This window comes from Rhinoderma darwinii, chromosome 7 (assembly GCF_050947455.1).
Source record: "Rhinoderma darwinii isolate aRhiDar2 chromosome 7, aRhiDar2.hap1, whole genome shotgun sequence".
Lineage (NCBI taxonomy): Eukaryota > Metazoa > Chordata > Amphibia > Anura > Rhinodermatidae > Rhinoderma > Rhinoderma darwinii.
This window is the reverse complement of record NC_134693.1, coordinates 33508132-33531218: the sequence shown is the minus strand read 5'-3', so window position 1 is coordinate 33531218 and position 23087 is coordinate 33508132. Positions and strand designations below refer to the sequence as shown.

The 23087-nt window shown below is 39.9% G+C and overlaps 1 protein-coding gene across 1 annotated transcript in view; it reads left to right on the top strand.

Moving 5' to 3' along the window:
• The first annotated feature begins 14516 nt into the window (after positions 1-14516).
• LHX4 (LIM homeobox 4) overlaps positions 14517-23087 on the top strand; it is a 47806-nt gene continuing 39235 nt past the window's right edge. Inside the window, exon 1 of the mRNA XM_075832165.1 lies at positions 14517-14748. Within this exon, the coding sequence (XP_075688280.1) occupies positions 14670-14748 (79 nt within the window). The 5' untranslated portion in view covers positions 14517-14669. The remainder of the gene's footprint in view (positions 14749-23087) is intronic.

Below are 23087 nucleotides of genomic sequence, written 5' to 3'. Positions count from 1 at the left end.
TAGACCTCTGGTATCAAATAACTTGGCATGCACTAGTGTGTAAATGTTGCCTATGCAAAGCCTGTACATGTGTGGGCAACCTGCTGACTTATGTGTTTGTAATTCTTCGTCTTTTTCATCCAAGTCCTTGTGTGTCTGACCAGATTTTAAGGACAGTATATACTTAAACATATTGCCTGGATTTATATACAGTAAATTCAATAAGTAGCCAAATAGAATAAGGCAAAGGACAGTCAATCCAGGGAGCATGAATTAGACCAGTCTGAACAAGAAGACATAACACATTAGTTTTGTTTAACCATAATTGAATTATTTTTGGGTCAAGTGCTCTTGCCTTCCAATTGTCTTGCCCTCTGCTTCCACTCCTATGTTCTACTTTCTTCTTCGTCCTTTAGAAAGTGGTGAATGAAGGAATAAAGAAAAACTGGATGTGTGGTATTGAATGCGGTGAGAAGGACATGAATAAGGCTTCACGTCTTGTCCGTCTTCATGTACAGACTACAACTTTTTATCTCCGTTGCTAAAATCTCTTTCAAATTAACATAAATCTACAAATTCACAGGGCGGCATTTACAGTAATCCTTAGAGCTGACCATAAACCATGTGATTCTGGTCAGAAGATCAGTTTTTCTTTGATTTCCTGTGAGATAAGAAAATATAGGTTTGTCCGTCAAACGCTTACCCTTCCCCATAATATTAGACCAAGTAAACGCAAACCATCAACGCCACTTGAATTAAATTTTTTCATAGGGTAAAAAAAGTCACAAGCAACCTTGCGACAAGAGCAATATTTCCGACCTTGTTAGGATATTTGCACTAGTTGCAAAGGCGCTTGAAACTTTCTTTCCCATGGAGAACAATTGTAGTTGCATTGCAATACAGATTTTACCGCAACATTATATGCACCTCGATCTTAGGCTAAGTTCACACTAGTGTTGTCTCCCGTTTAGGTCTCTTCCGTCAGAGGAAGAGATGACTGAAAATCCAAACGGAAAGCATTTGCTTCCGTTTTAATTATTATTGATTTCAATGGTAATTATTTTGTTTCAGATGGATTCCGTTAGCCTCCGTTCTGCTAGGTTTCCATTTTTTCCACGGAGGCAAAAGTGCAGTCTTCAGCACTTCTGTTTCCGTGATGAAAACGGAAACCTAGCGGAATGGAGGCTAACGGAATCCATCTGAAACAAAATAATTCAAATCAATGAAATAGTAATTCAAACGGAAACAATGCTTTCCATTTGGATTATCTCTTCCTCTGATGGAAGAGACCTAAACGAGAGACAACGCTAGTGTGAACATAGCCTTAGACTAGAACATATTATTGGATATCTGCTGCCAGCCCCTACGGGGATTTAACTTACATTGATCATCAGGTTTGCCATATATCCCACTCATCTAGAGACATATTACTTATGTACAAAACAGACAGATATCTTTGTGCATCCTGATCTTTCATGAATGCAATGCCAGGACTGCAGTGAATATTCTTGCAGGGAGACAGCAATAGGGTATTAGCCGCACATGAGACCTGGTACCTGACAGGACCCAAAAGCTCATCTGCCACAAAGGAAGACACCAGTACTCTAAGGGTATGTGCACACACAAAATAAAAACGTCTGAAATCACAGTGCCCATGCTGTTTAGGCTTGGGGGCTGGTGACTATAAGGTATGTCCCCTTAAGGGATTAACCCAGCAGTCATTTCCCCCTAGGTAGGGTGGGGTTTCAGGCAGGATCCTGGGTGGGCCGCCATCCCACCCATATAAATAGCGTTACACCGGGGAATTACTTCCTCTTGGACTCCCCCCGGACCCTGGAAGGAAACCTAAAAAAAATTTCGCCCGTTTTTTTAAGCCACTTGCGATTTTTGGTGCATTTTTTACGGCCGTTTTTTTAGCTGTTTTTCTATAGAGTCAATGAAAAACGGCTCCAAAAACGTCCCAAGAAGTGACGTGCACTTCTTTTTCGCAGGTGTCTATTTACGTGCCGTTTTTTTGAAAACCAGGCATAAAAAAACGCCCCATTCTGCTTCCGTTTTTTGAGGCGTAAATGCCCCAAAATACGCCTGAAAACACCCCGTGTGAACATACCCTAAGGCCTCATGCACACGTCAGTCTTCTGGTCAGTATTTTGCTTCAGTATTTGTAAGCCAAAACCAGGAGTGGAACATAAACAGAGAAAACTTATAATGGAAAGATTTGCACCTCTTCCATGTTTTGTACCCGCTCCTGGTTTTGGCTTCCAAATACTGAAGCAAAATACTGAACAGAATACTGACGTGTGCATGAGGCCTAAGTGGCACATAGTATGTCAGGGGCCGTGTTAGGGGGGATTCACACGAACGTGTATTGGGTCCGTGCAGACCAATACAAGTTTATGGGGCAGTACAGACAGTCCGTGCTTTTAGCGCAGCGTTTCTCCGCTGCGCAAAAAGCGCGACATGCTCAATATCCCCGCGTATTTCGCGCATCACGCACCCATTGAAGTCAATGGGTGCGTGAAAACCACGCAGGTCGCATGGAAGCACTTCCGTGCGAACCGACTGTTTCGCGCACCAGCTGTCAAAAGGATGAATGTAAACAGAAAAGCACCACGTGCTTTTCTGTTTACAAACATCCAAACGGAGTGTCTTTGAGATGAGCGAACCCGGACAACCGAACCGAACTTCACCGGGTTCGGCCGAACTCGTTTTGGCAACAAAATTTCCGGTACGCGACGTCAGGAGATAGTCACTGTCCAGGGTGCTGAAAGAGTTAAACTGTTTCAGCACCCTGGACAGTGACTTCCGATCCCAATATACATGAACGTGTAAAAAAGAAAAGAAGTTCTGACTTACCAATAACTCCCGGCTTCTTCCTCCAGTCTGACCTCCCGGGATGACAATTCAGTCCAAGTGACAGCTCCAGCCAATCACAGGCCAAGCACAGGCTGCAGCGGTCACATGGACTGCCGCGTCATCCAGGGAGGTGGGGCCCGATGTCAAGAGAGGCGCGTCACCAAGGACGCGTCACCAAGGCAACGGCCGGGAGGGAAGTTCTCGGTAAGTACGAACTTTTTCTTTTTTTTTTAACAGGTTTCTCGATATTGTGATCGGCATTCACTGTCGAGGGTGCTGAAAGAGTTACTGCCGATCAGTTAACTCTTTCAGCACCCTGGACAGTGACTGACGTCGACTAGACTCATCTCTATGATGGCGGCTGTGCGAAAATCACGCAGCCGCGCATCATACACGGATGACACACGCAGCTGTCAAGTGGTTTTTGCGCGCGCAAACGCAACGTTCGTCTGAATCCCCCCTTATAGATTTTGCACTGGGGTCCAAAAGCTTCAACTTCTGACTCTGTTCCTAGCTCATTCACAGTAGTGGAGACGTGGGCCACAACCGCTGGGGTCACTGACTGTTGTGAGACATCCGCTCGTATATAGATCCTCCTGATTTCTACGTTTATCATATAAGGATTTCACAACATCTCAGAAGATCTCCTTGAGCACATTCAAGCCTTTCTAGTCAGAGGAACATAAGTGGACAACAATAATGGCCGCCCTCAAGTGGATGACACAGTAATTCTCTGTATATCTCCACTTGTAACAGGGCAGAGACCTTAATCTATGGTTATAACAAGCATGAAATGTGCTCTTCACAACATCCTGAACACATTTTCTATTGAATTTTCCCTCCATACTTCTCCATGTGGACAAATAACTATAATCTTCCATTTTCTCCAACACTACATGTAACCCAAATCGAATTCATATGACAATTGTCCCCATGACAATGTATCAGCCTCATGTGATACACGTGTTCCTCTAAATAAGTTGGGAATCCATCTTTATTGCTGCGACAATCTGTCCTGTTTGTGTGAAGCCCCTTATGTCACTGTGCCAGCTGTCTATACTAGTCATATCTCTGGCCCCTGATAATCTGGGTACTGGGGGGATCCAATGTTTGCACTAACAGAAGAGCCCATCTGTTAAATCCTCATGTAACCAATTGGATGGTATTATGGAAGAAGTTATCCTGGGTAATCCTGCTCCTGCCCTGCTGTGGATACATAGGGATAACCGAGCGGCTGCTAATCAACTCTATTAAGAGCTGGAGGGGGCAATCCGATTTGATCTGCGGTGTACAGATTTCATTCTAGGCCAGTGGAAAGCAGTGACTGTTTTCTGTACACATTTTCTGACAGTGTGGACTGTAGTGTTATACTACTGGATGCAAATCCTGCCTTGTTATTCAGCAATATAAGGTAATGATATGTATCACAAGGAAGCAATGCTATTCAGGAGTGTGGGAAAGCTGGATGGGAGCTGTAATAGGGGCCATATTGGTTTGCTCCACAACTAAAATCACTATATTTGCTGTTGAATTTAGATTTTTTTTCTTAGTGGGAAATCCCACCAAACAATGGGGCACATGTATTAGTATAGGCACATACGATGTGAAGGACGGTTAATTGGTGTAGATACGTTGGCATGATCAGACTCCATGTTAAAAATGAGCTGCAATGATGGCTACAATTCTCCTCTGCTACACGCGTGGGGTGCGTGTACAATGGCTCTGAGCTGTCATCTATGTGTAACAGACACATGATTCTGCTTTATAAATAGGAGCAGAATATTCACCATATCTAGGCATTACCCTTCATAACCCACCAATACCAATAACCTACCAACACCAACCAACACAAAACATGCATGTATAAAGAAATGTGTATAATGCAGCGTGCGCCATTCTTGATAAATTTGGCACAAGTGAAACGACTTTGTGACCTTTCTCTTCTGAGACCCCTCTGATGTCAGCAGGTAAAGTTGGAATTGGATATACAGGAAAATGGATGGATTGGGTCTGCCACAGTGGGAGCCGCTCTATGTTACCGGCTCTACATTCGAGCTTATAGAGGGGTCCAAAACAGGGGACCCCCTCTATGACTTCCATATAACCTAATAGGGCAAATATAAAGTAGTTATCTCAATAAGATAACACTATTGATAAATGTTCCCCACTTTCCTATGCTTTATCCCTTAGGTTGGGTTCACACGACCTATTTTCAGACGTAAACGAGGCGTATTATGCCTCGTTTTACGTCTGAAAATAGGGCTACAATACGTCGGCAAACATCTGCCCATTCATCTGAATGGGTTTGCCGACGTACTGTGCAGACAACCTGTCATTTACGCGTCGTCGTTTGACAGCTGTCAAACGACGACGCGTAAAAATACAGCCTCGTCAAAAGAAGTGCAGGACACTTCTTTCAGACGTAACTTGAGCCGTTCTTCATTGAACTCAATGAAGCACAGCCCAAAATTTATGGCTGTCAGAGAAGCCTCGCAAAATGCGAGGAGCAGCATTTACGTCTGAAACGAGGCAGCCGTTTTCTCCTGAAAACAGTCTGTCTTTTCAGATGTAAATGCCTGCTATCGTGTGCACATACCCTTACAGTTGGCCATACTCAAAATAGGAGGTGATATCAGAGTAACGAATGAGAAAGTATTCTAGCTCTAACTATTCCTTTCATTCAACAAATATCCTTTAAAGCCAGGGCTACGCCTAGATTTTTTGTAGAGCTACTGATTGATTTTAACTATTGAGCTACAGCTGCAGCCCAAATGAATACATTGAGTTGCATGTAATCTTGTAGACAGCAGCTGTCACTCAGGAGTTAAAATCCATCAGTAGCACTACAAAAAGTTTTAGTCTAGTCTGGCCTAACTCAACCCCCTACCTCTTTCATCCTATTCCTTTTCTGTCTCCCCTCACCACTACTTCATTTTTTAATATCACCCTCCCACCTTTTTTATATCTTTCTCTATCCTCCCATAGGACTCTTTCATCTTTCTCTTTCCTTTGCACCACAAATATAATTGTGTTAAGAGATGGGAGGGAGCTGAGGTTATGCATTTCCCAATGCTGCACATCTCACACAGCCGAAATTACCAGAGTTCAAGGTTGGCTTTGTTTGACCTTGAGAGAGCATTAACCACGAAATTGCCATAGGAAGTGTTGTATCTCTAAACCAAGCCACTACTTCATAACTGCATGTATAGTCAAATGTGCAAAATATATATATTTCAAATATACTGTATATTTCAAAAATAGAAGTGTTAATAGTTTTCTTTATCAATTAACAAAATACAAAGTGAATGAACAGAAGAGAAATCAAATCAGTATTTGGTATGACCACCCTTTGCCTTCAAAACAGCATCAATTCTTCTAGGTACACTTGCACACAGTTTTTGGAGGAACTCGGCAGGGAGGTTGTTCCAAATGTCTTGGGGACCTAACCACAGATCTTCTGTGGATGTCGCTTCCTCATATCCCTTTGTATCTACATGTAATCCCAGACAGACTCGATGATGTTGAGATCAGGGCTCTGTGGGGACCATATATCATCACTTCCAGGGCTCCTTGTTCTTCTTTACACTCAAGATAGTTCTTAATGACATTTGGCTGTATGATTGAGGTCATTGTCCTGCAGAATAAGTTTGGAGCCAATCAGACGCCTCCCTGATGGTTTAAATATAAGGACTCAACAGGTTAAGTCACAAGTTAGGTGCCACTGGCAAGTGTCTGAGCACCTCCATTGTATACTAATAACATAGCAAACTTCATTGCATCATGGGAAACTTAGAGAAAAAGAAGTCAGTACGCTAACAAATATAGTAAAAAATTACAAGTTTTATTCGGACATACAACACAAAATAATACATATGTAAAATTCGGGCATGACCACACGTGGCGGATTTCCTCCGCAACTGTCCGCATCAATGCCGCACAGAATCTGCGTTGCAGATTCTGCTGCGGATCTGCACAAAATGTGCAGAAAATTGATGCGGACTAGCTGATGCGGACTGCGGGAAAAGTGCTTCCCTTCTCCCTATCAGTGCAGGATAGAGAGAAGGGACAGCACTTTCCCTAGTGAAAGTAAACGAATTTCATACTTACCGGCCGTTGTCTTGGTGACGCGTCCCTCTTTCGGCATCCAGCCCGACCTCCCTGGATGACGCGCCAGTCCATGTGACCGCTGCAGCCTGTGCTTGGCCTGTGATTGGCTGCAGCTGTCACTTAGACTGAAACGTCATCCTGGGAGGCCGGACTGGAGACAGAAGCAGGGAGTTCTCGGTAAGTATGAACTTCTATTTTTTTGACAGGTTGTTCTATATTGTGATCAGTAGTCACTGTCCCGGGTGCAGAAACAGTTACTGCCGATCGCTTAACTCTTTCAGCACCCTGGACAGTGACTATTTACAGACGTCTCCTAGCAACGCTCCCGTCATTACGGGAGCCCCATTGACTTCCTCAGTCTGGCTGTAGACCTAGAAATACATAGGTCCAGCCAGAATGAAGAAATGTCAAGTTAAAAAAGCAAGACGCATCCGCAGCACACATAACATGTGCATGACAGCTGCGGACTTCATTGCGGAAATTAGAATCTCCATTGAAGTCAATGGAGAAATTCCGCCATGAGTCCGCCACTGCTCCGCAACAGACAGAGCATGCTGCGGACACCAAATTCCGCTCCGCAGCCTATGCTCCGCAGCGGAATTTTACGCATCGTCTAAACGAACACTGCTAAATTAAAGTGGAAGTCAATGGACAAACGGCTCCGCTGCGGATTAACGCTGCGGAGTGTCCGCAGCGGAATTTAAGTGAAATTCCGCCACGTGTGAACCCAGCCTTCAAAGGGATCTGAAAAAAGAGACAGTGTGGTAGCTTCAAATAAATAAAGTTTTAGGATGTCCTACGCATCAAACAATTCCCTGGCAATTTATGTATGCCTAACATTGACCAAAAGTCAAACATCTAAGTCATATAAATAGAGGCGTATCTGCAGCCTAATAGTAACAACACGGATACAATGGTTACGGGAAACACAAGGTTCAGCATATAGCTGTGTGTTGCAGAGTGCCCAAATTCAAAGGATTGCATAGCAGATTACGCCATAATAGTAAGGATAGATCAAGACAAGAGTGTCATAGTCAGGCAAAAGCTGCCAGATTGAGATATAAGAGGTATTATGGTAGGCTTACCCATAAGGATGAATATTGAGGTGGCCCCACACTGCAGCCTGAAATGGTAGCGCCCCGACGTGCGTTTCGCCAGTCTAGCTTCCTCAGGGGGTAGTGTATTATGATCTGGCACTGTCATGTTTTATATATGGTTGGGTAAATAGTGGTTATTATGTTCCGGTGTTCGTCCTCCCGTTCCGGTCCACGGCGCATGTGCGAGAGTCCGACTCGAGCCGCGGGATCCCCGCTGTCCGTCGTCACGCTCGCACTGCGCCTGCGTGCCCCCAAGGACGCGTGTCCATGGAGACAGAGCAGGCACAGCACGGGCGTAGAGACGACAGAGAGCCGGGCGAGGCTCCCAGACTCACTCACACACGCGCAACCCCAGGACAAGAAGGCATTAAAGTAAGTATAGCGAAAAGAATCTATACTTGGGCCCAAATTGTAAATGAAGAGATAGGAAATTTAATATTGTGTCCCCTATTCAGGAAAATAGAAACAAGAAGGAAAAAAGAAAAGAAAGAAAGACAAAGAAAAAGTACAAGAGAAAAAAGAGCCACCCTGGTGGTATTGCATGATGATCAAGTATCTGCCTGTATTTCTCAGCATTCAGGACACCATTAATCCTGACCAAATCCCCAACTCTATTTGCTGAAATGCAGCCCCAAACTTGCAAGAAACCTCCACCATGTTTCACTGCTGCCTGCAGACACTCATTATTGTACCGCTCTGCAGCCTTTCGGAAAATAAACTGCCTTCTGTTACAGCCAAATATTTCACATTTTGAATAATCAGTCCAGAGCACCTGCTGACATTTTTCTGCACCCCAGTTCCTATGTTTTCGTGCATAGTTGAGTTGCTTGACCTTTCCATATTTTTAGTCATGGCGACGCATCCCTCAGTTCTGAGCGCAGACCGGCCTCCTGGGAAGACGCTGTAGTCCATGTGACTGCTGCAGCCTTTGATTGGTTGCAGCAGTCACATGGGGTAACACATCATCCCAAAAGGCCGTGCTTAAAGAGGCTCTGTCACCAGATTAATGTGATTGGCGTTGTAATGTAGATAACAACAGTGGTTTTTATTTTGAAAAACAATCATTTTTGAGCAAGTTATGAGCAATTTAGATTTATGCTAATGTGATTGTGCAGTGAAAGAAGCTGGGCTGGAACAATGAGAAGTGTATGACGCTGATTGGTGACTGATTCGTCACTGATTGGTCAGCGTCATACACGTCTCTCCACAATGCCCAGTTGTCTATTAAGAAACTAATTAGCATAAATCTAAAATTGCTCATAACGTGCTCAAAAATTATAGTTTCTCAAAATAAAAACCACTGCTGTTATCTACTTTACAGCGCCAATCACATTATGTAGGAGATAGGGCACTTATAATCTGGTGACAGAGTCTCTTTAAGGCATTCCTTACTTTTCAGGTGAATTTTCAGAACAAGCTGTCATACGTGTCTACATGAGGAATAACACTATTTCTGGCCATTATGACATTCCCCTCTGCAAACTCTATCTCTAATTCTCAGTTTTCTCCGAACTAGTGGGCAGAGCCTTACTACTATAATGTCTTCTAGACACAACACACATATATGAGGAGAGTCCTGCTGTACTATCTCTATCTATCACACATACATATATATATATATATATATATATATATATATATATATATATATATATATAAAACCTGCAGCAGCATGGAGGACATTATACAGCAGTACTTAGCAGTGGAGTTGAGAATCCAGCACTGGGGTGAGACAGTATCACTTACCATGAAGCTGCAGCACGTCGGTTTGTCTTTCTCACTCTTTCCCTCTCAATAGACCTGTATGGGCAATGTGTCTGTGTCTCTTTCTCTCTCTGCTTCCTCCTCCTGCTAGCCCCCTTCTTTATAAACTTGTATGGGCAGCGTGTATGTGTCTTTCTTTGCTCCCTGCTTCCCTCTCCATAGACTTGCATGGACAGCGTGTCTATGTCTCTTTCTCTTCCTGCGCCTTACTCCTGCCCCCCTCTCCTATCCATAGACTTTTGTGGGCAGCATGTCTTTCTCCGCTGCCTCGTTCTGCTCCCCTCCCCTCTCTATAGACTTGTACAGGCAGGCAGTGAGGAGACACACCCTTACCTTCTGCAGTTCATCTGTAACTAGAGAAAGCTTTTGCTTGACAACAGGGGGTGGCCAGCAGATTACAAAAAAGGGGACACCTAGGGGCAATTTTAAAAAGTGGTAGCTACTTTTTTCCCTCCATAGAGTAACATGAAAATCACTTGGTGATCTTTTGCAAATTGCTTGTTAAGGTTTGAATTACTCTATAGAATACAGTCTGACTACAAAAAGTCTACATCTGTATGCAAAGAGCTGAGCTTCCTTTACAGGTGGCGGCAGGCAGACAGAATTTTATCCTACAACTCTATGGCTGTGTGAATGGAAGCAGTCAGAGCTATGTAACAGAAAAAAAGAATTCCAACCATTATGAAGATATATTATGACATGAATCTGCACTGGATTTTAGAGCCATTTAGTTTAGATAAAACAATATCATATACACATTACCCCCGTACTGCTATAGATCAAACAATACCATTAACTTCTTCACCATTCAAAACTACCAGGAATATTAGATATTACCTCTAACCAGACCTAGACCTCTTGGGATATTAGGCATTAACCCATAACCACCCTAGAAAAGCATAGATATTACCATTAACTCCTTCACCAACATAGACCACCAAAGATATTAGGTATTAACCCCTAAATCTCTCAAGGTCTCTCAAACCACTAGCGATCTATCCATCTATCTATCTTATATAGAAAAACGGCAACTACACGTAAACACTATATATAAATAAATATGCATTACTACTGAATCTACTTACAATAGTGAGGTTCCTAGTGCACATTATGATATCTCTCTCTCTCTCTCTCTCTCTCTTATACAAAGAGCCAAACTCTGCTTTACATAACTCCCATACACTTCAAACGATGGGGCCATGCGCACGCGTTGCCACCTCTGCATTGATTTCAATTAAGCGACTGCTTTGAATCCGTGTACGGGGTCATGGGACCCTTGTTCTCCTGATAGTTGGGACCTGCACTCATTAAGCATTTGTGGCATATTAGGCTCCCTGGTGTTTCACAAAAATGTAATATCACATGCAATGGGAACAAATTACATCATGTGTATAAGTGATGTGATGCAGCTGAGATTTCTGCAATACCTGCAAAAATACAACATTGTTTATCTCAGAAATCACATTACAGTTAACCACTGCCAACAAACGGTGCTTATAGATCGCAGCGTAACACATCAAGGGGGATGTGACGCTATGGAGCCCTGGCTTTAAATGCTTAAAAAAAACCTGTGTGAACCCAGCCCTATAAGGCTGCCTTCACAGATAGGCTGAATTCACACGAGGTCATTACGTCCGTAAAGTCCCGGACCGAACGCAGTGCAGGGAGCCGGGCTCCTAGCATCATACTTATGTACGATGCTAGGAGTCCCTGCCTCACTGTCGGACAACTGTCCGGTACTGAAAACATGATTACAGTATGGGACAGTTGTCCGGCAGCGAGGCAGGGACTCCTAGCGTCGTACATAACTATGATGCTAGGAGCCCAGCTCCCTGCACTGCGTTCGGTCCAGGACTTGCGGACGAAATACGTCCGTCAATTACGGACGTAAAGACCTCGTGTGAATCCAGCCTTACAGTTCTCGGTGCAATATTTTCACCCAAACACTGGAGTAAATACAAAAGAGAATAGATGTATAAGGCTTTTCTTATATTTTTCCTACTTTTACAATCCACTCATGTCTTGTGTTTGGCTAAGAAATAAGCTACATAAAAAAAGTAACAAAAAACTGCATGTGTAAATCCTGCTAAACAGATAACAAACTGACAGGTCACACATAGGTTGTCAGTCGCCTATTTGCAATTCAGTAGGTAGTGAGATAGTGACAGCCCTTGTGGGCATTGGAATGGCAGTAAGGGCACATTCAGACGTGGCGGAATTGCTGTTGAATTCCGCTGCGGACAGTCCGCAGTGGAATTCTCCAGCGGCCGTTTTTTGAATTTCTTTCTATACATTTTTAGGAAAGTTAGTTCAGACGTTGCAGAAAATTACTTTGCGGAAATTAGGCTGCGGTGCAGATTTTTCCCTCCGCAGTATACTCTTTCCATTAGGGCATGACCACACATGGCGGAATTCCTCCGCAACTGTCCGCATCAATGCCGCACAGAATCTGCGTTGCAGATTCTGCAGCGGATCTGCACAAAATGTGCAGAAAATTGATGCGGACTGGCCGCTGCGGACTGCAGGAAAAGTGCTTCTCTTCTCCCTATTCAGTGCAGGATAGAGAGAAGGGACAGCACTTTCCCTAGTGAAAGTCAAAGAAATTCATACTTACCGCCCGTTGTCTTGGTGACGCGTCCTTCTTTCGGCATCCGGCCCGACCTCCCTGGATGACGCTCCAGTCCATGTGACCGCTGCAGCCTGTGCTTGGCCTGTGATTGGCTGCAGCCGTCACTTACACTGAAACGTCATCCTGGGAGGCCGGACTGGAGACAGACGCAGGGAGTTCTCGGTAAGTATGAACTTATATGTTTTTTTACAGATACATGTATATTGAGATCGGTAGTCACTGTCCCGGGTGCAGAAACAGTTACTGCCGATCGCGTAACTCTTTCAGCACCCTGGACAGTGACTATTTACAGACGTCTCCTAGCAACGCTCCTGTCATTACGGGAGCCCCATTGACTTCCTCAGTCTGGCTGTAGACCTAGAAATACATAGGTCCAGCCAGAATGAAGAAATGTCATGGTAGTAAAACCAATACGCTCCGCAGCACACATAAGATCTGCGGACTTCATTGCGGAATTTTGACTCTCCATTGAAGTCAATGGAGAAATTCCGCCATGAGTCCGCAACCAGTCCGCCACTGCTCCGCAACAGACAGAGCATGCTGCGGACAACAAATTCCGCTCCGCAGCCTATGCTCCGCAGCGGAATTGTACGCATCGTGTAAACGAACACTGCTAAATTAAAGTGAAAGTCAATGGAGAAACGGCTCCGCTGCGGATTAACGCTGCGGAGTGTCCGCAGCGGAATTTAAGTGAAATTCCGCTATGTGTGAACCCGCCCTTACGGAGAAGAAGCGGAATTTCACTGCGGATTTCAGCCTTCGCAATGCAGAAACTGAAATCTGTGGCAAGTCCGCTGTGATATCTGCAACATCTGAATTACCTGTCAAATATGCAAATGTTGGTGCAGATTCGTTGCGTAATTGTCCCAAATCTGCACCAACATTTGCAGCGTATATATTCTGCCACGTCTGAACGTGCCCTAATAATAGCTGTCACCCAACTTTCCCACAAACGGCAAATGAGATTGTGTCTTTTACTGCCATTGTAATGGCTGAGAAAAAAAATTGCATGAATTCAATCGATATTCCGACTGGTAGTAATCATAGACACACATTATCTGTATGAGAACTATATGGCCTTATGGACTGAAGTCATGTATCACATTTCCAGCACATGTGAGAATTTAAGGACATCAGACCTTCCACCTAGATTGGTCAGAATAGAAGCTGTAACCCCTTCATTTCCATTGTACATGGCAGATTTGTTGAAACATTTCTGCAACTTTCCTGTGGATCTGAATGAGGTGCATGCTGCAGGAACAACCCCATTCAGATATATGAAAAAGTTTTAATCGCAGAAATGTCTGCAACAAATCTACTGCATGATGTGAACATACACTTAAAGAGACACTGTGCAGTTGAATATAGTCTATTGCTGACCATAATCTCTAGAGATTGCAAAACCGCAAAATTACAAGTAACGATCATTTATTACTTCACTGCTTCTCCAATAAACTGTTCTAAGGAGATGATAAATTTAATCTGGTTGCATCCGATTATATTGTATCATAAATCCCACCGATATCGTACAATAACTATTATCTGCTCCAGTCATTGGACACTTATGTGTGAACTCAGCCATTCTTCCTGGGTTTGCCAGCACATCAGGTTTAACCATTTCCCTCCCATTGCACTCTAGTGCTGCGAGTGAGCATTAGCCAGCAGTGGGATTGCAGAGCAGATGGGCTGTCACTTTTTAGCCTGACTCAAGTGCACAAGGATCTGAGCGGAGGAGAAGAGGAGTTATCAGCAGAGACACCTGCTGCACTTGTATCCCGTGGGGGTGTGGCTACAAAACTGGCCACGCCTGTTCAAATGTAAACCACGCCTCTCCTTGGTAGAGAGTTACGGTACGACTAGACTCGCCCATTTGATACTGATTGGCTATGGGGTGTGGTAACCCGGTGGGCAGTGACGTCACGGCAGCTCCTGCAGTGTGAATGAATCAAACTGGCTGGGGTGTAAGCAGCACTCAGGCTGGAACTGCTGCAGCATCACTCAGCCTGGAACCCACTGACTAACCCGGGACAGCAGCTCCAGGAGGAGAGAGCCCGGCCAGGCCCACAGCTCCATCCCAGGCAGCCACCTGTCAGCAGCATTCATGCCTGCCTCACCAGACCTGGTCCCCCATGCACTGATTCCTGACAGCGCAGCCTCCTCTTCTTCCTCCACGTCCCGTTATATTATTACCTTTTATTTCGTTTCATCTGCTATTTCTACAGCGACGTCTCCATAAAATGATGCAAAGCTCAGCAGCGCTGGCCACGGATGCATCTGTCAAGGGGCTTCCAGAAATTCTTGGGCTGCCAATGCAACGTAAGGCATTTTATTCCTCATTCATTGATTTAATAATAAAGAATTCTGGCAGTATGGAGGGCTGGGATGCTGCAGGGAGTGGGATGTACAGCATAATGGGGCCAGGATGGGATGCAGCTTGCAGATACCTTACACCCCTTCCTCCTCTGTAATGAGATGTAGGATCTAGTGTAGGGGTCAGGGGGTGCTGGAGGTCACGTAAATATAACTCAGCCCTTTCTATCTGATAGGGATTATAGTAAGGGTCTTCCTTCATATCCCCCAGGTCCTATCCCCCAAAAGTTTATTGCAAACTTTCCTGATCATCACCTCTCACCTGCTGCATCCTGCACTGTTCTGCAGCTCCATCCCACAGTGATCACAGCAATATAGGAGTGGAATATAGGATGTTGTTAACTAGAATGACCATTGCAATTAAAGTTTCTATATGAACATTACTATAATGGGTAGTACTGGTGGAATGGAAGTTTCCTTAACACCAAAAAATATAGGATAATGCTGATGGAATAGAAGTTTATAAATAACCCATAAAATATAGGATTGTACTGGTGGAATAGAAGTTTTTATGAGCCATATACAATAGTATATTAATGATGAAATGAAAGTTTCCACATAACCCATATACTATAGGATACTAATGATTAAATGGACCTTTCTATATAACCTATAAAATATAGGATACTACTGATGGAAAGGACGTTTCTATATAACCCATATAATATGGGAAATTACTGATGGAATGGTAGTCTATAAATAACCCATATAATATAGGATATTAATGATGGAATGGACGCTTCTATATAACCTATAGAATATAGGATAATACTGATTAAATGAAAGTTTCCATGTAACCCATATACTATATGATATTAATGATGTAATGGAAGTTTCTATATTACAAATATAATATAGGATAGTACTTATAGAATGGAAATTTCTATATATCCCATATGCTATAGGGTAATAATGATGGAAATTACGTTTTTATATAATCTATAGAATATAGGATTATACTGGTGGAATGAAAGTTTCTATATCACTCATATACTATGGGATATTAATGATGGAATGAAAGTTTGAATATAACCACATAAAATAGCATAATACGATGGAATGGAAGTTTCTATCTAACTCATAGAATAAAGGACCTTAAGGATGGGATTGAAGTTTCTATATAACCCATATAATAGAATACTGATAAAATGAAACATTCTAGATAAACTGGAATATAAAATATAAGATAGTCCTGATGGCAATAAAATGTATAAGTAAGATACAGAATATACAATGGTCTTGATGGGATGGATTTTCCATATGACACATATATTATAAAGTGGCTCCGCTAGAACGATATCACCCATAGACTATGGGATGTCCTGCCTTGTATACAGTAGTAGTGACAGTGGGCATCAGATTTATTGAGTGAGGTCAGGGATTGAATGGTCTCCACAGGGTCTTCTGAAGAGGGTTAAGTGGAGGTGTTGACAATAATGTCTATTGTCCTTCAGAGCAGAACTCGTTGGTGTAATTGAATTGTGCCTATTTGTATCCTCACAATAACTGGAGTAATAGAAGCATTATTTAGGAATAAGGATGTTTTATGAAGCAATCTAGAGAATTACATCCCAGAGCTGGATCTGGTGTTTTGTTATTTGTAGTCACTCACTACCTGGTATAGTGTTGGAAGTAAGTCAGTCATAGTTTTAACTTGCAGAATTACAACTCTCATAATCCCTTACACAATCACAGTGATCAATTATATTAATGATAATGTCTGTACAGGGGTTGTGGACTGGACTGAAAGGCTATATAAATACGAGATAGATAGATTAGATAGATAGATAGATAGATAGATAGATAGATAGATAGATAGATAGATAGATAGATAGATAGATAGATAGATAGATAGATAGATAGATAGATAGATAGATAGATAGATAGATAGATAGATAGATAGTTTTTTTTAAATTGCTCTTTACTTTATGCCAATTTATTGAAGAAGTAAACATTTTCTACCTTCTGTACTGTGACTCTAACTATATAAAACATCGTATTGACATCTCCAGTCTTTATGTAACTTAACATCCAGCATTTCTGGTATTAAATGAACACAACTTCCATCAAACCAATAACAATAAATAATAATAAAAACATGTTTCGTTTCATAGTGAAGAGGAGCAAAATATTAAATGTATAGTGTTTTGTATCGGTGAAACAATATTATTTATTATTCTAGTTGTGTTAAGATAAGAAAACTGGCAGCATTGGGTTTAGGTGAGAATGTTTTATTTTATGTGTATGCAAATTGGTTAAAGTAGTATATTTTGCACTAGATGTGTGTTTCTGTTCAGTTATAATGTAAATAGAAAATAAAAACATTAATCGTAAAGTGATTGATTATAAAAGCAAATGATACAAATGTAGAATATTAGGGAATCATATAAATAAATAATGCGAAGAAAGTAAAAGTTAGGAAATAGTTGCAATCAATAAATAAATACAAAATTGGGAATAAGAAATAATAACAGCAAAAACGAAAAAATAATTAATGATCCATCAAAAAATAGAATAACTAAAACAGGAAAAACTAATGAAAGTTAGGAAATAATAAATAATACATAATAATAACAACAATAATAATGCATGATACTAGTTAGGGTTTAATGAAAATAAATAAGAACATTCAGGAAAATAATAGAATCTAGAAAAATAAATTATAAAAAAAGGGAATAATATAGTAAAATAAAAGTAAACGATAATAAATGAGGAAATAGAAAAAAATTATGAATCAAAGAAATGAGTACATCATAAGAGAAAATAAAAGTGAATCTTCTCGTCACTACTGACAGTGAGTGTACACCATGTAATATACTGTGGATAGTCTCTTTATGTATGTACAGTATCTCATTTGAATGGAAAGAATCATCCTGGTGTTAAAACGTGATGTAACTGTATGATTTAACCCCTCATTAACCACTGTCCGCCCTGTAGTAGTGATAATGAGCAGTAAATAAGTGCAGTGATCTGGGGGAGTTGAGTTGTCTTCTCTTCTCCAGTGAAAACTTTCTGACAAATGTTGATCTTTTTATCTATAGCTTTATCTGGGTGGAAATTAGTTTCTGGAGTCCTGATATAATTTTCTCTCCTATTTCCATTGATATTAACCCGGAGGTGAAGTGCAGGGAGCTGCTCTCATATATCACATAGATCACATATAGCACATAGCCTGTTCCTCTCTGTTTTTCCATTCCTCCTTGTGAATATGTACCATTAGTCTCATATTGTGATTTTACTTTTTTTATCTCTTCTATATCGAAATACACAAAACCCGACACGAGTACTAAAGTCAAGTACATAGTCAAATACACTTTATACACACATCATATTCTACACATGTATTCTCGTACACGCACATACACACACACACACACACACACACACATATATGTATACATATATATATATATATATATATATATATATGTATATATATATATATATATATACGAACAAACAAACACGCTCATATATACAGTACTCTCACGCAGTAACAACCAAAGTTTATATATATATATATATATATACATACATACACACACACACACACACACACACACACACACACACACACACACACACACACACACACACACACACACGTGTGTATATATATATAACACATACATAGACTTATTGCTATATTTAGAAAAATATGTTTGGTACATAGCTCGTTGCTCTGCTGCTAGTTTCGGATACATATTATTTTCTTCTAACTCTCCTTGAAAGTAAATATGTTTTACATGGTTTATTCGTCTTTATTACTGCTGCTTTTCTATAGCAATCTAAATATATGCAGATGTGTATACACGTATGCATATATGCCTCTCGATAGATAGATAGATAGATAGATAGATAGATAGATAGATAGATAGATAGATAGATAGATAGATAGATAGATAGATAGATAGATAGAGGACTTCTTAATCATATTTGTATATATGCTGATATTTTGTACTAGTATCGCTTTAATTTATTTTATTCATCGCTGATGTGTGATGAATAGACACTAGATCCAGGGACAATGTATTTATATATTCAATAGCTAGGCAGAAACAATACAGGATGACACCCACCTTTGTATATACATTTAGAAACACAAACGGTATAAATAAATAATAATATAAATAAAAGACTGACTGGTGTTTGTTATTTTCCTAAGTATGTCTCATTTTCTAATTTAACTAATTATTATCTCTCCATATGTGGAATAGTTAGTTAGCCCATTAATCGATCTGTCGTTTGATTTAATCAATAGTGCAGCCATTACCTTCTCTATTCATTAATATTTCTGTTGTTCTCTATTTTGTAAATGCCTCTATTTATCTAATGGTTTGTTTTCTATATTATTGGAGAAGCTATAGAAAATCAAACCATCTAATATCCTGAGCAAATGTCAGTCACAGAAATATTCGTTTTCTTTTTTTATGTACCCAAACTTCAATCAGTCTCTGTCTCCTGTACACTATGTATGATTGCACAGTTCTGTCTATCAGTCTTATATAGAAATTACAAGCCATTGATTTATACCCCATGTCATCTCACTACTAATGGTTTAGTTATTTATGCGGTAAATGTATCTATCTATCTATCTATCTATCTATCTATCTATCTATCTATCTATCTATCTATCTATCTATCTATCTATCTATCTATCTATCTATCTATCTATCTATCTATCTATCTATCTATCTATCTATCTATCTATCTATCCATCCATGTGCTGTTTATATTTCTGTGATGCTGCGACTGTAGTCAATATAAGGTGTAATATTTACCAGGCAGCAGCAGTTCATTTTATGATAATTAGAAGGAGCTTTGTTCAGAAATGCAGATTTCTCTCCTTGTACAGTAGATGATGCTCCTGAATATTACACATGGCCAGTGCCCTCTAGACCCCGGGACATCCATCAGTCACTGGCAGTAGTGCCCTGGGCAGCCACATAAATTGTTCTCCGGTACAATTCATGGATATATTATGAGTCTTCACTACACCAGGGACTACACAACACAGTGGATTATATTCAGACGGCATTATTACAGAAGGGATTCAGCTCTCTATGACATTGCACATGTAAAGAGCCATAGAAACTAAACTAAATACCAAGCACAGGCCAATACTGTATGATAATTCACATGTTAACATGTAGAGTACTATGCATTCACACAAAAACATATGTATCTATATACACATACTATACACATACTAGCACATAGTGTCCACACGCTGCAATGCAGTTAGCAATGTTGGTTTATTGCATTGTTTAAATTAGATAAATAAATATATATGAGATAGATAGATAGATAGATAGATAGATAGATAGATAGATAGATAGATAGATAGATAGATAGATAGATAGATAGATAGATAGATAGATAGATAGATATGAGATATATTATAGATAGATATGAGATAGATAGAGGAAAAAATAGATAGATAGATAGATAGATAGATAGATAGATAGATAGATAGATAGATGTCATTTATATATTTATTTACGTATAGACAGAGATTAATGGACGTCTGTAAATCTCACATCTACCCTGGTTCATTAGCTGATCGTATTAGTATTCCAGTGCAGTATTCCTGGCTGTATACATGCAGTGTGCGTCCTGTATCACCAACAGCCATGTATTGACTGACTATATACTTTATATTTGTGATACTACTTTACAGTATACAAGCATAAGTAGTCCTGCTGTGTGTGTGTGTGTGTGTGTGTGTGTGTGTGTATATATATATATATATATATATATATATTTATTTTATTTTTTAATTTTTTTCTGTACACACACCAACCTACAATCTCTATTCTTCACAACACAGGCTGCATGTATAACTTTTGTACTGTCACAATACAGACAGAGATAACACAGAAATTGATATCATTAAAGCATCTACGGTTACATATGATTTTCTGAGTTTATAATATAATCTATTCTATCTCCTTATAAAAGCACAATAAAAGCACATATTCTATACAGCATAGTACTACCCTATTATTATATATAATATCCTGATGATAATGATATACATATAATTAGATACATGTTAAATAAACGTGATTTATAATAATAATAATAATAATAATAATAATAATAGATATACACATACAGTATATTGAGGCACCTTTACACATGATTTGTTCTGATATTATTTTTCTCTGTGTCTTAGTCTAGATTTGACATTGCTGCAATATTTTTTGATCAATGTCTATTATAGGATGCCTTGATTGTTGCTTGATGTTAAGGACAATGACAGGAATATTAGTATAATATAATGTATATAATTGAACTCAGTAGAAATACTTGTAGTCAGATAGAAAACCATACATAACTATGATTATTTCACACCCAAAGAAACATATTCTTTTTACATGCAATATAATCTATATTGCTTTTTTTTATTGTTGTTTTGAAATAATTTTTTAATAGTATGCAAGAGAAGGAGTTATAAAAAGGGGACATATATAGTATTAGATAGATAGATAGATAGATAGATAGAGATGATTGACAACTAGATATGATGTACGTATGATAGATATATATATATATATATATATATATATATATATATATATATACAGTAGATAGGATATAGATAAATATTAGCTAGATATATAGACAAACTAATGGATATGATATATAGATAAATAGAATTTTTGACTGAAAGACATAAGATAGATATGATATAGATAGTTAAAAATTACATAGATAAATAATATAAAGATAGACAAATATATATTATATGAAGAGTTAAAAGTGAAATAGATAGATTGATAGATTAGTATTCTAATTTATAGGTAAATATGGAAATAATTTAGCAGTACTGCAACATAATTTAGCTTCACTTTCTTCTTTCCCCTAATAGCAATGATTTGATCACATGGTTCAGTAATGGTGCCCAGTCCTAGTACTCACTATTGGATTATAGTAAACCTGTTGCAATAGGAATATAATGCAATATATATACCAGTGGTCTGGCATCAGGGATTTACCCGGAAAAATAGATCATTTTCTGTGGAAATAATATATATTTTTATTATTATTATTATTATTATTATTATTATTATTATTATTATTATTATTACTAAGGTTCTAAACAGAAAAACTGTGCTTGTGTATATCTCCAATATTATCAGGAGTTTCTGCTGTCAGGAGTGCAGCCTGCTTTCCACATTCTCCTTGCTCCGCCATTTCTCATCTCTTAGGGCACATTCAGACGTGTCGGAATTGCTGTTGAATTCCGCTGTGGACAGTCCGCGGTGTAATTCTGCAGCAGCCATTTTTTTAATTTCTTTCTATACATTTTTAGGAAACTTAGTTCAGACGTTGCAGAAAATAACTGTGCGGAAATCAGGCTGCGGTACAGAATTTCCCCTCCGCAGCATGCTCATTATGTTGCGGAGAAGCTGCGGAATTTCACTGCAGATTACAGCCTTTGCAATGCAAAAACTGAAATCTGTTGCAAGTTCGCTGTGATATCTGCAGCGTCTGAATTACCTTTCAAATATGCAAATGTTGGTGCTGATTCGTTGCGTAATTGCCCCGAATATGCACCAACATTTGCAGCGGAAAAATTCCGCCACGTCTGAACATGGTCTAAAGAGGAAAGGGGAACTCACCCTTCTCTTTTCTAAGGGGATTCAAAGATATTCTGCAGCAGTTCATGATAAACAGTCCAGTTACTTTGAAAGGAGAAGGGAGAGCCGCAGAACATCTTAGTGACTTCTTAGTGACTTCTAATATTCTTATAATTTCCACTAGGTCGTACAGACATGTTCCCTGACCGCTGCCTATGTATATTCCTATATCTTGTCCCCATAGACATTTCACTTATATACAATACCCCGTTTCGATTCCTATATATATATCAACATAGTGCATAAACACAACACATACAACTATAGGGCCCATCTGTGAGAAAACAAATTGGTGAATTGCAGAGGTATTGTCTTCTAGAGGCTACTAAGGGAGAAGACAGTGGCTCCTGCCTTCCAAACCGTGACTCCTGTCATAATTTGGCCTGGATTGGCCAAAGGGTTGTGTTTCTGATCTGTAACTCCAATTCTCTATGTTACTCATTTGCTTTATTATGTTTCATTTAAAAGGCCAACCAATAAATACTGCATTGTTTATTATTGGAATAACAATTGTTATCTTTAGTCCATGTACAACACTCCATCAGATCAGAACTTGTCCTCCAGATGCATGCTTATAAACTGAATGAGATGAATGATATAATAGATATTGTTCTCCAAAGATTATCAGTACTTTCAAGC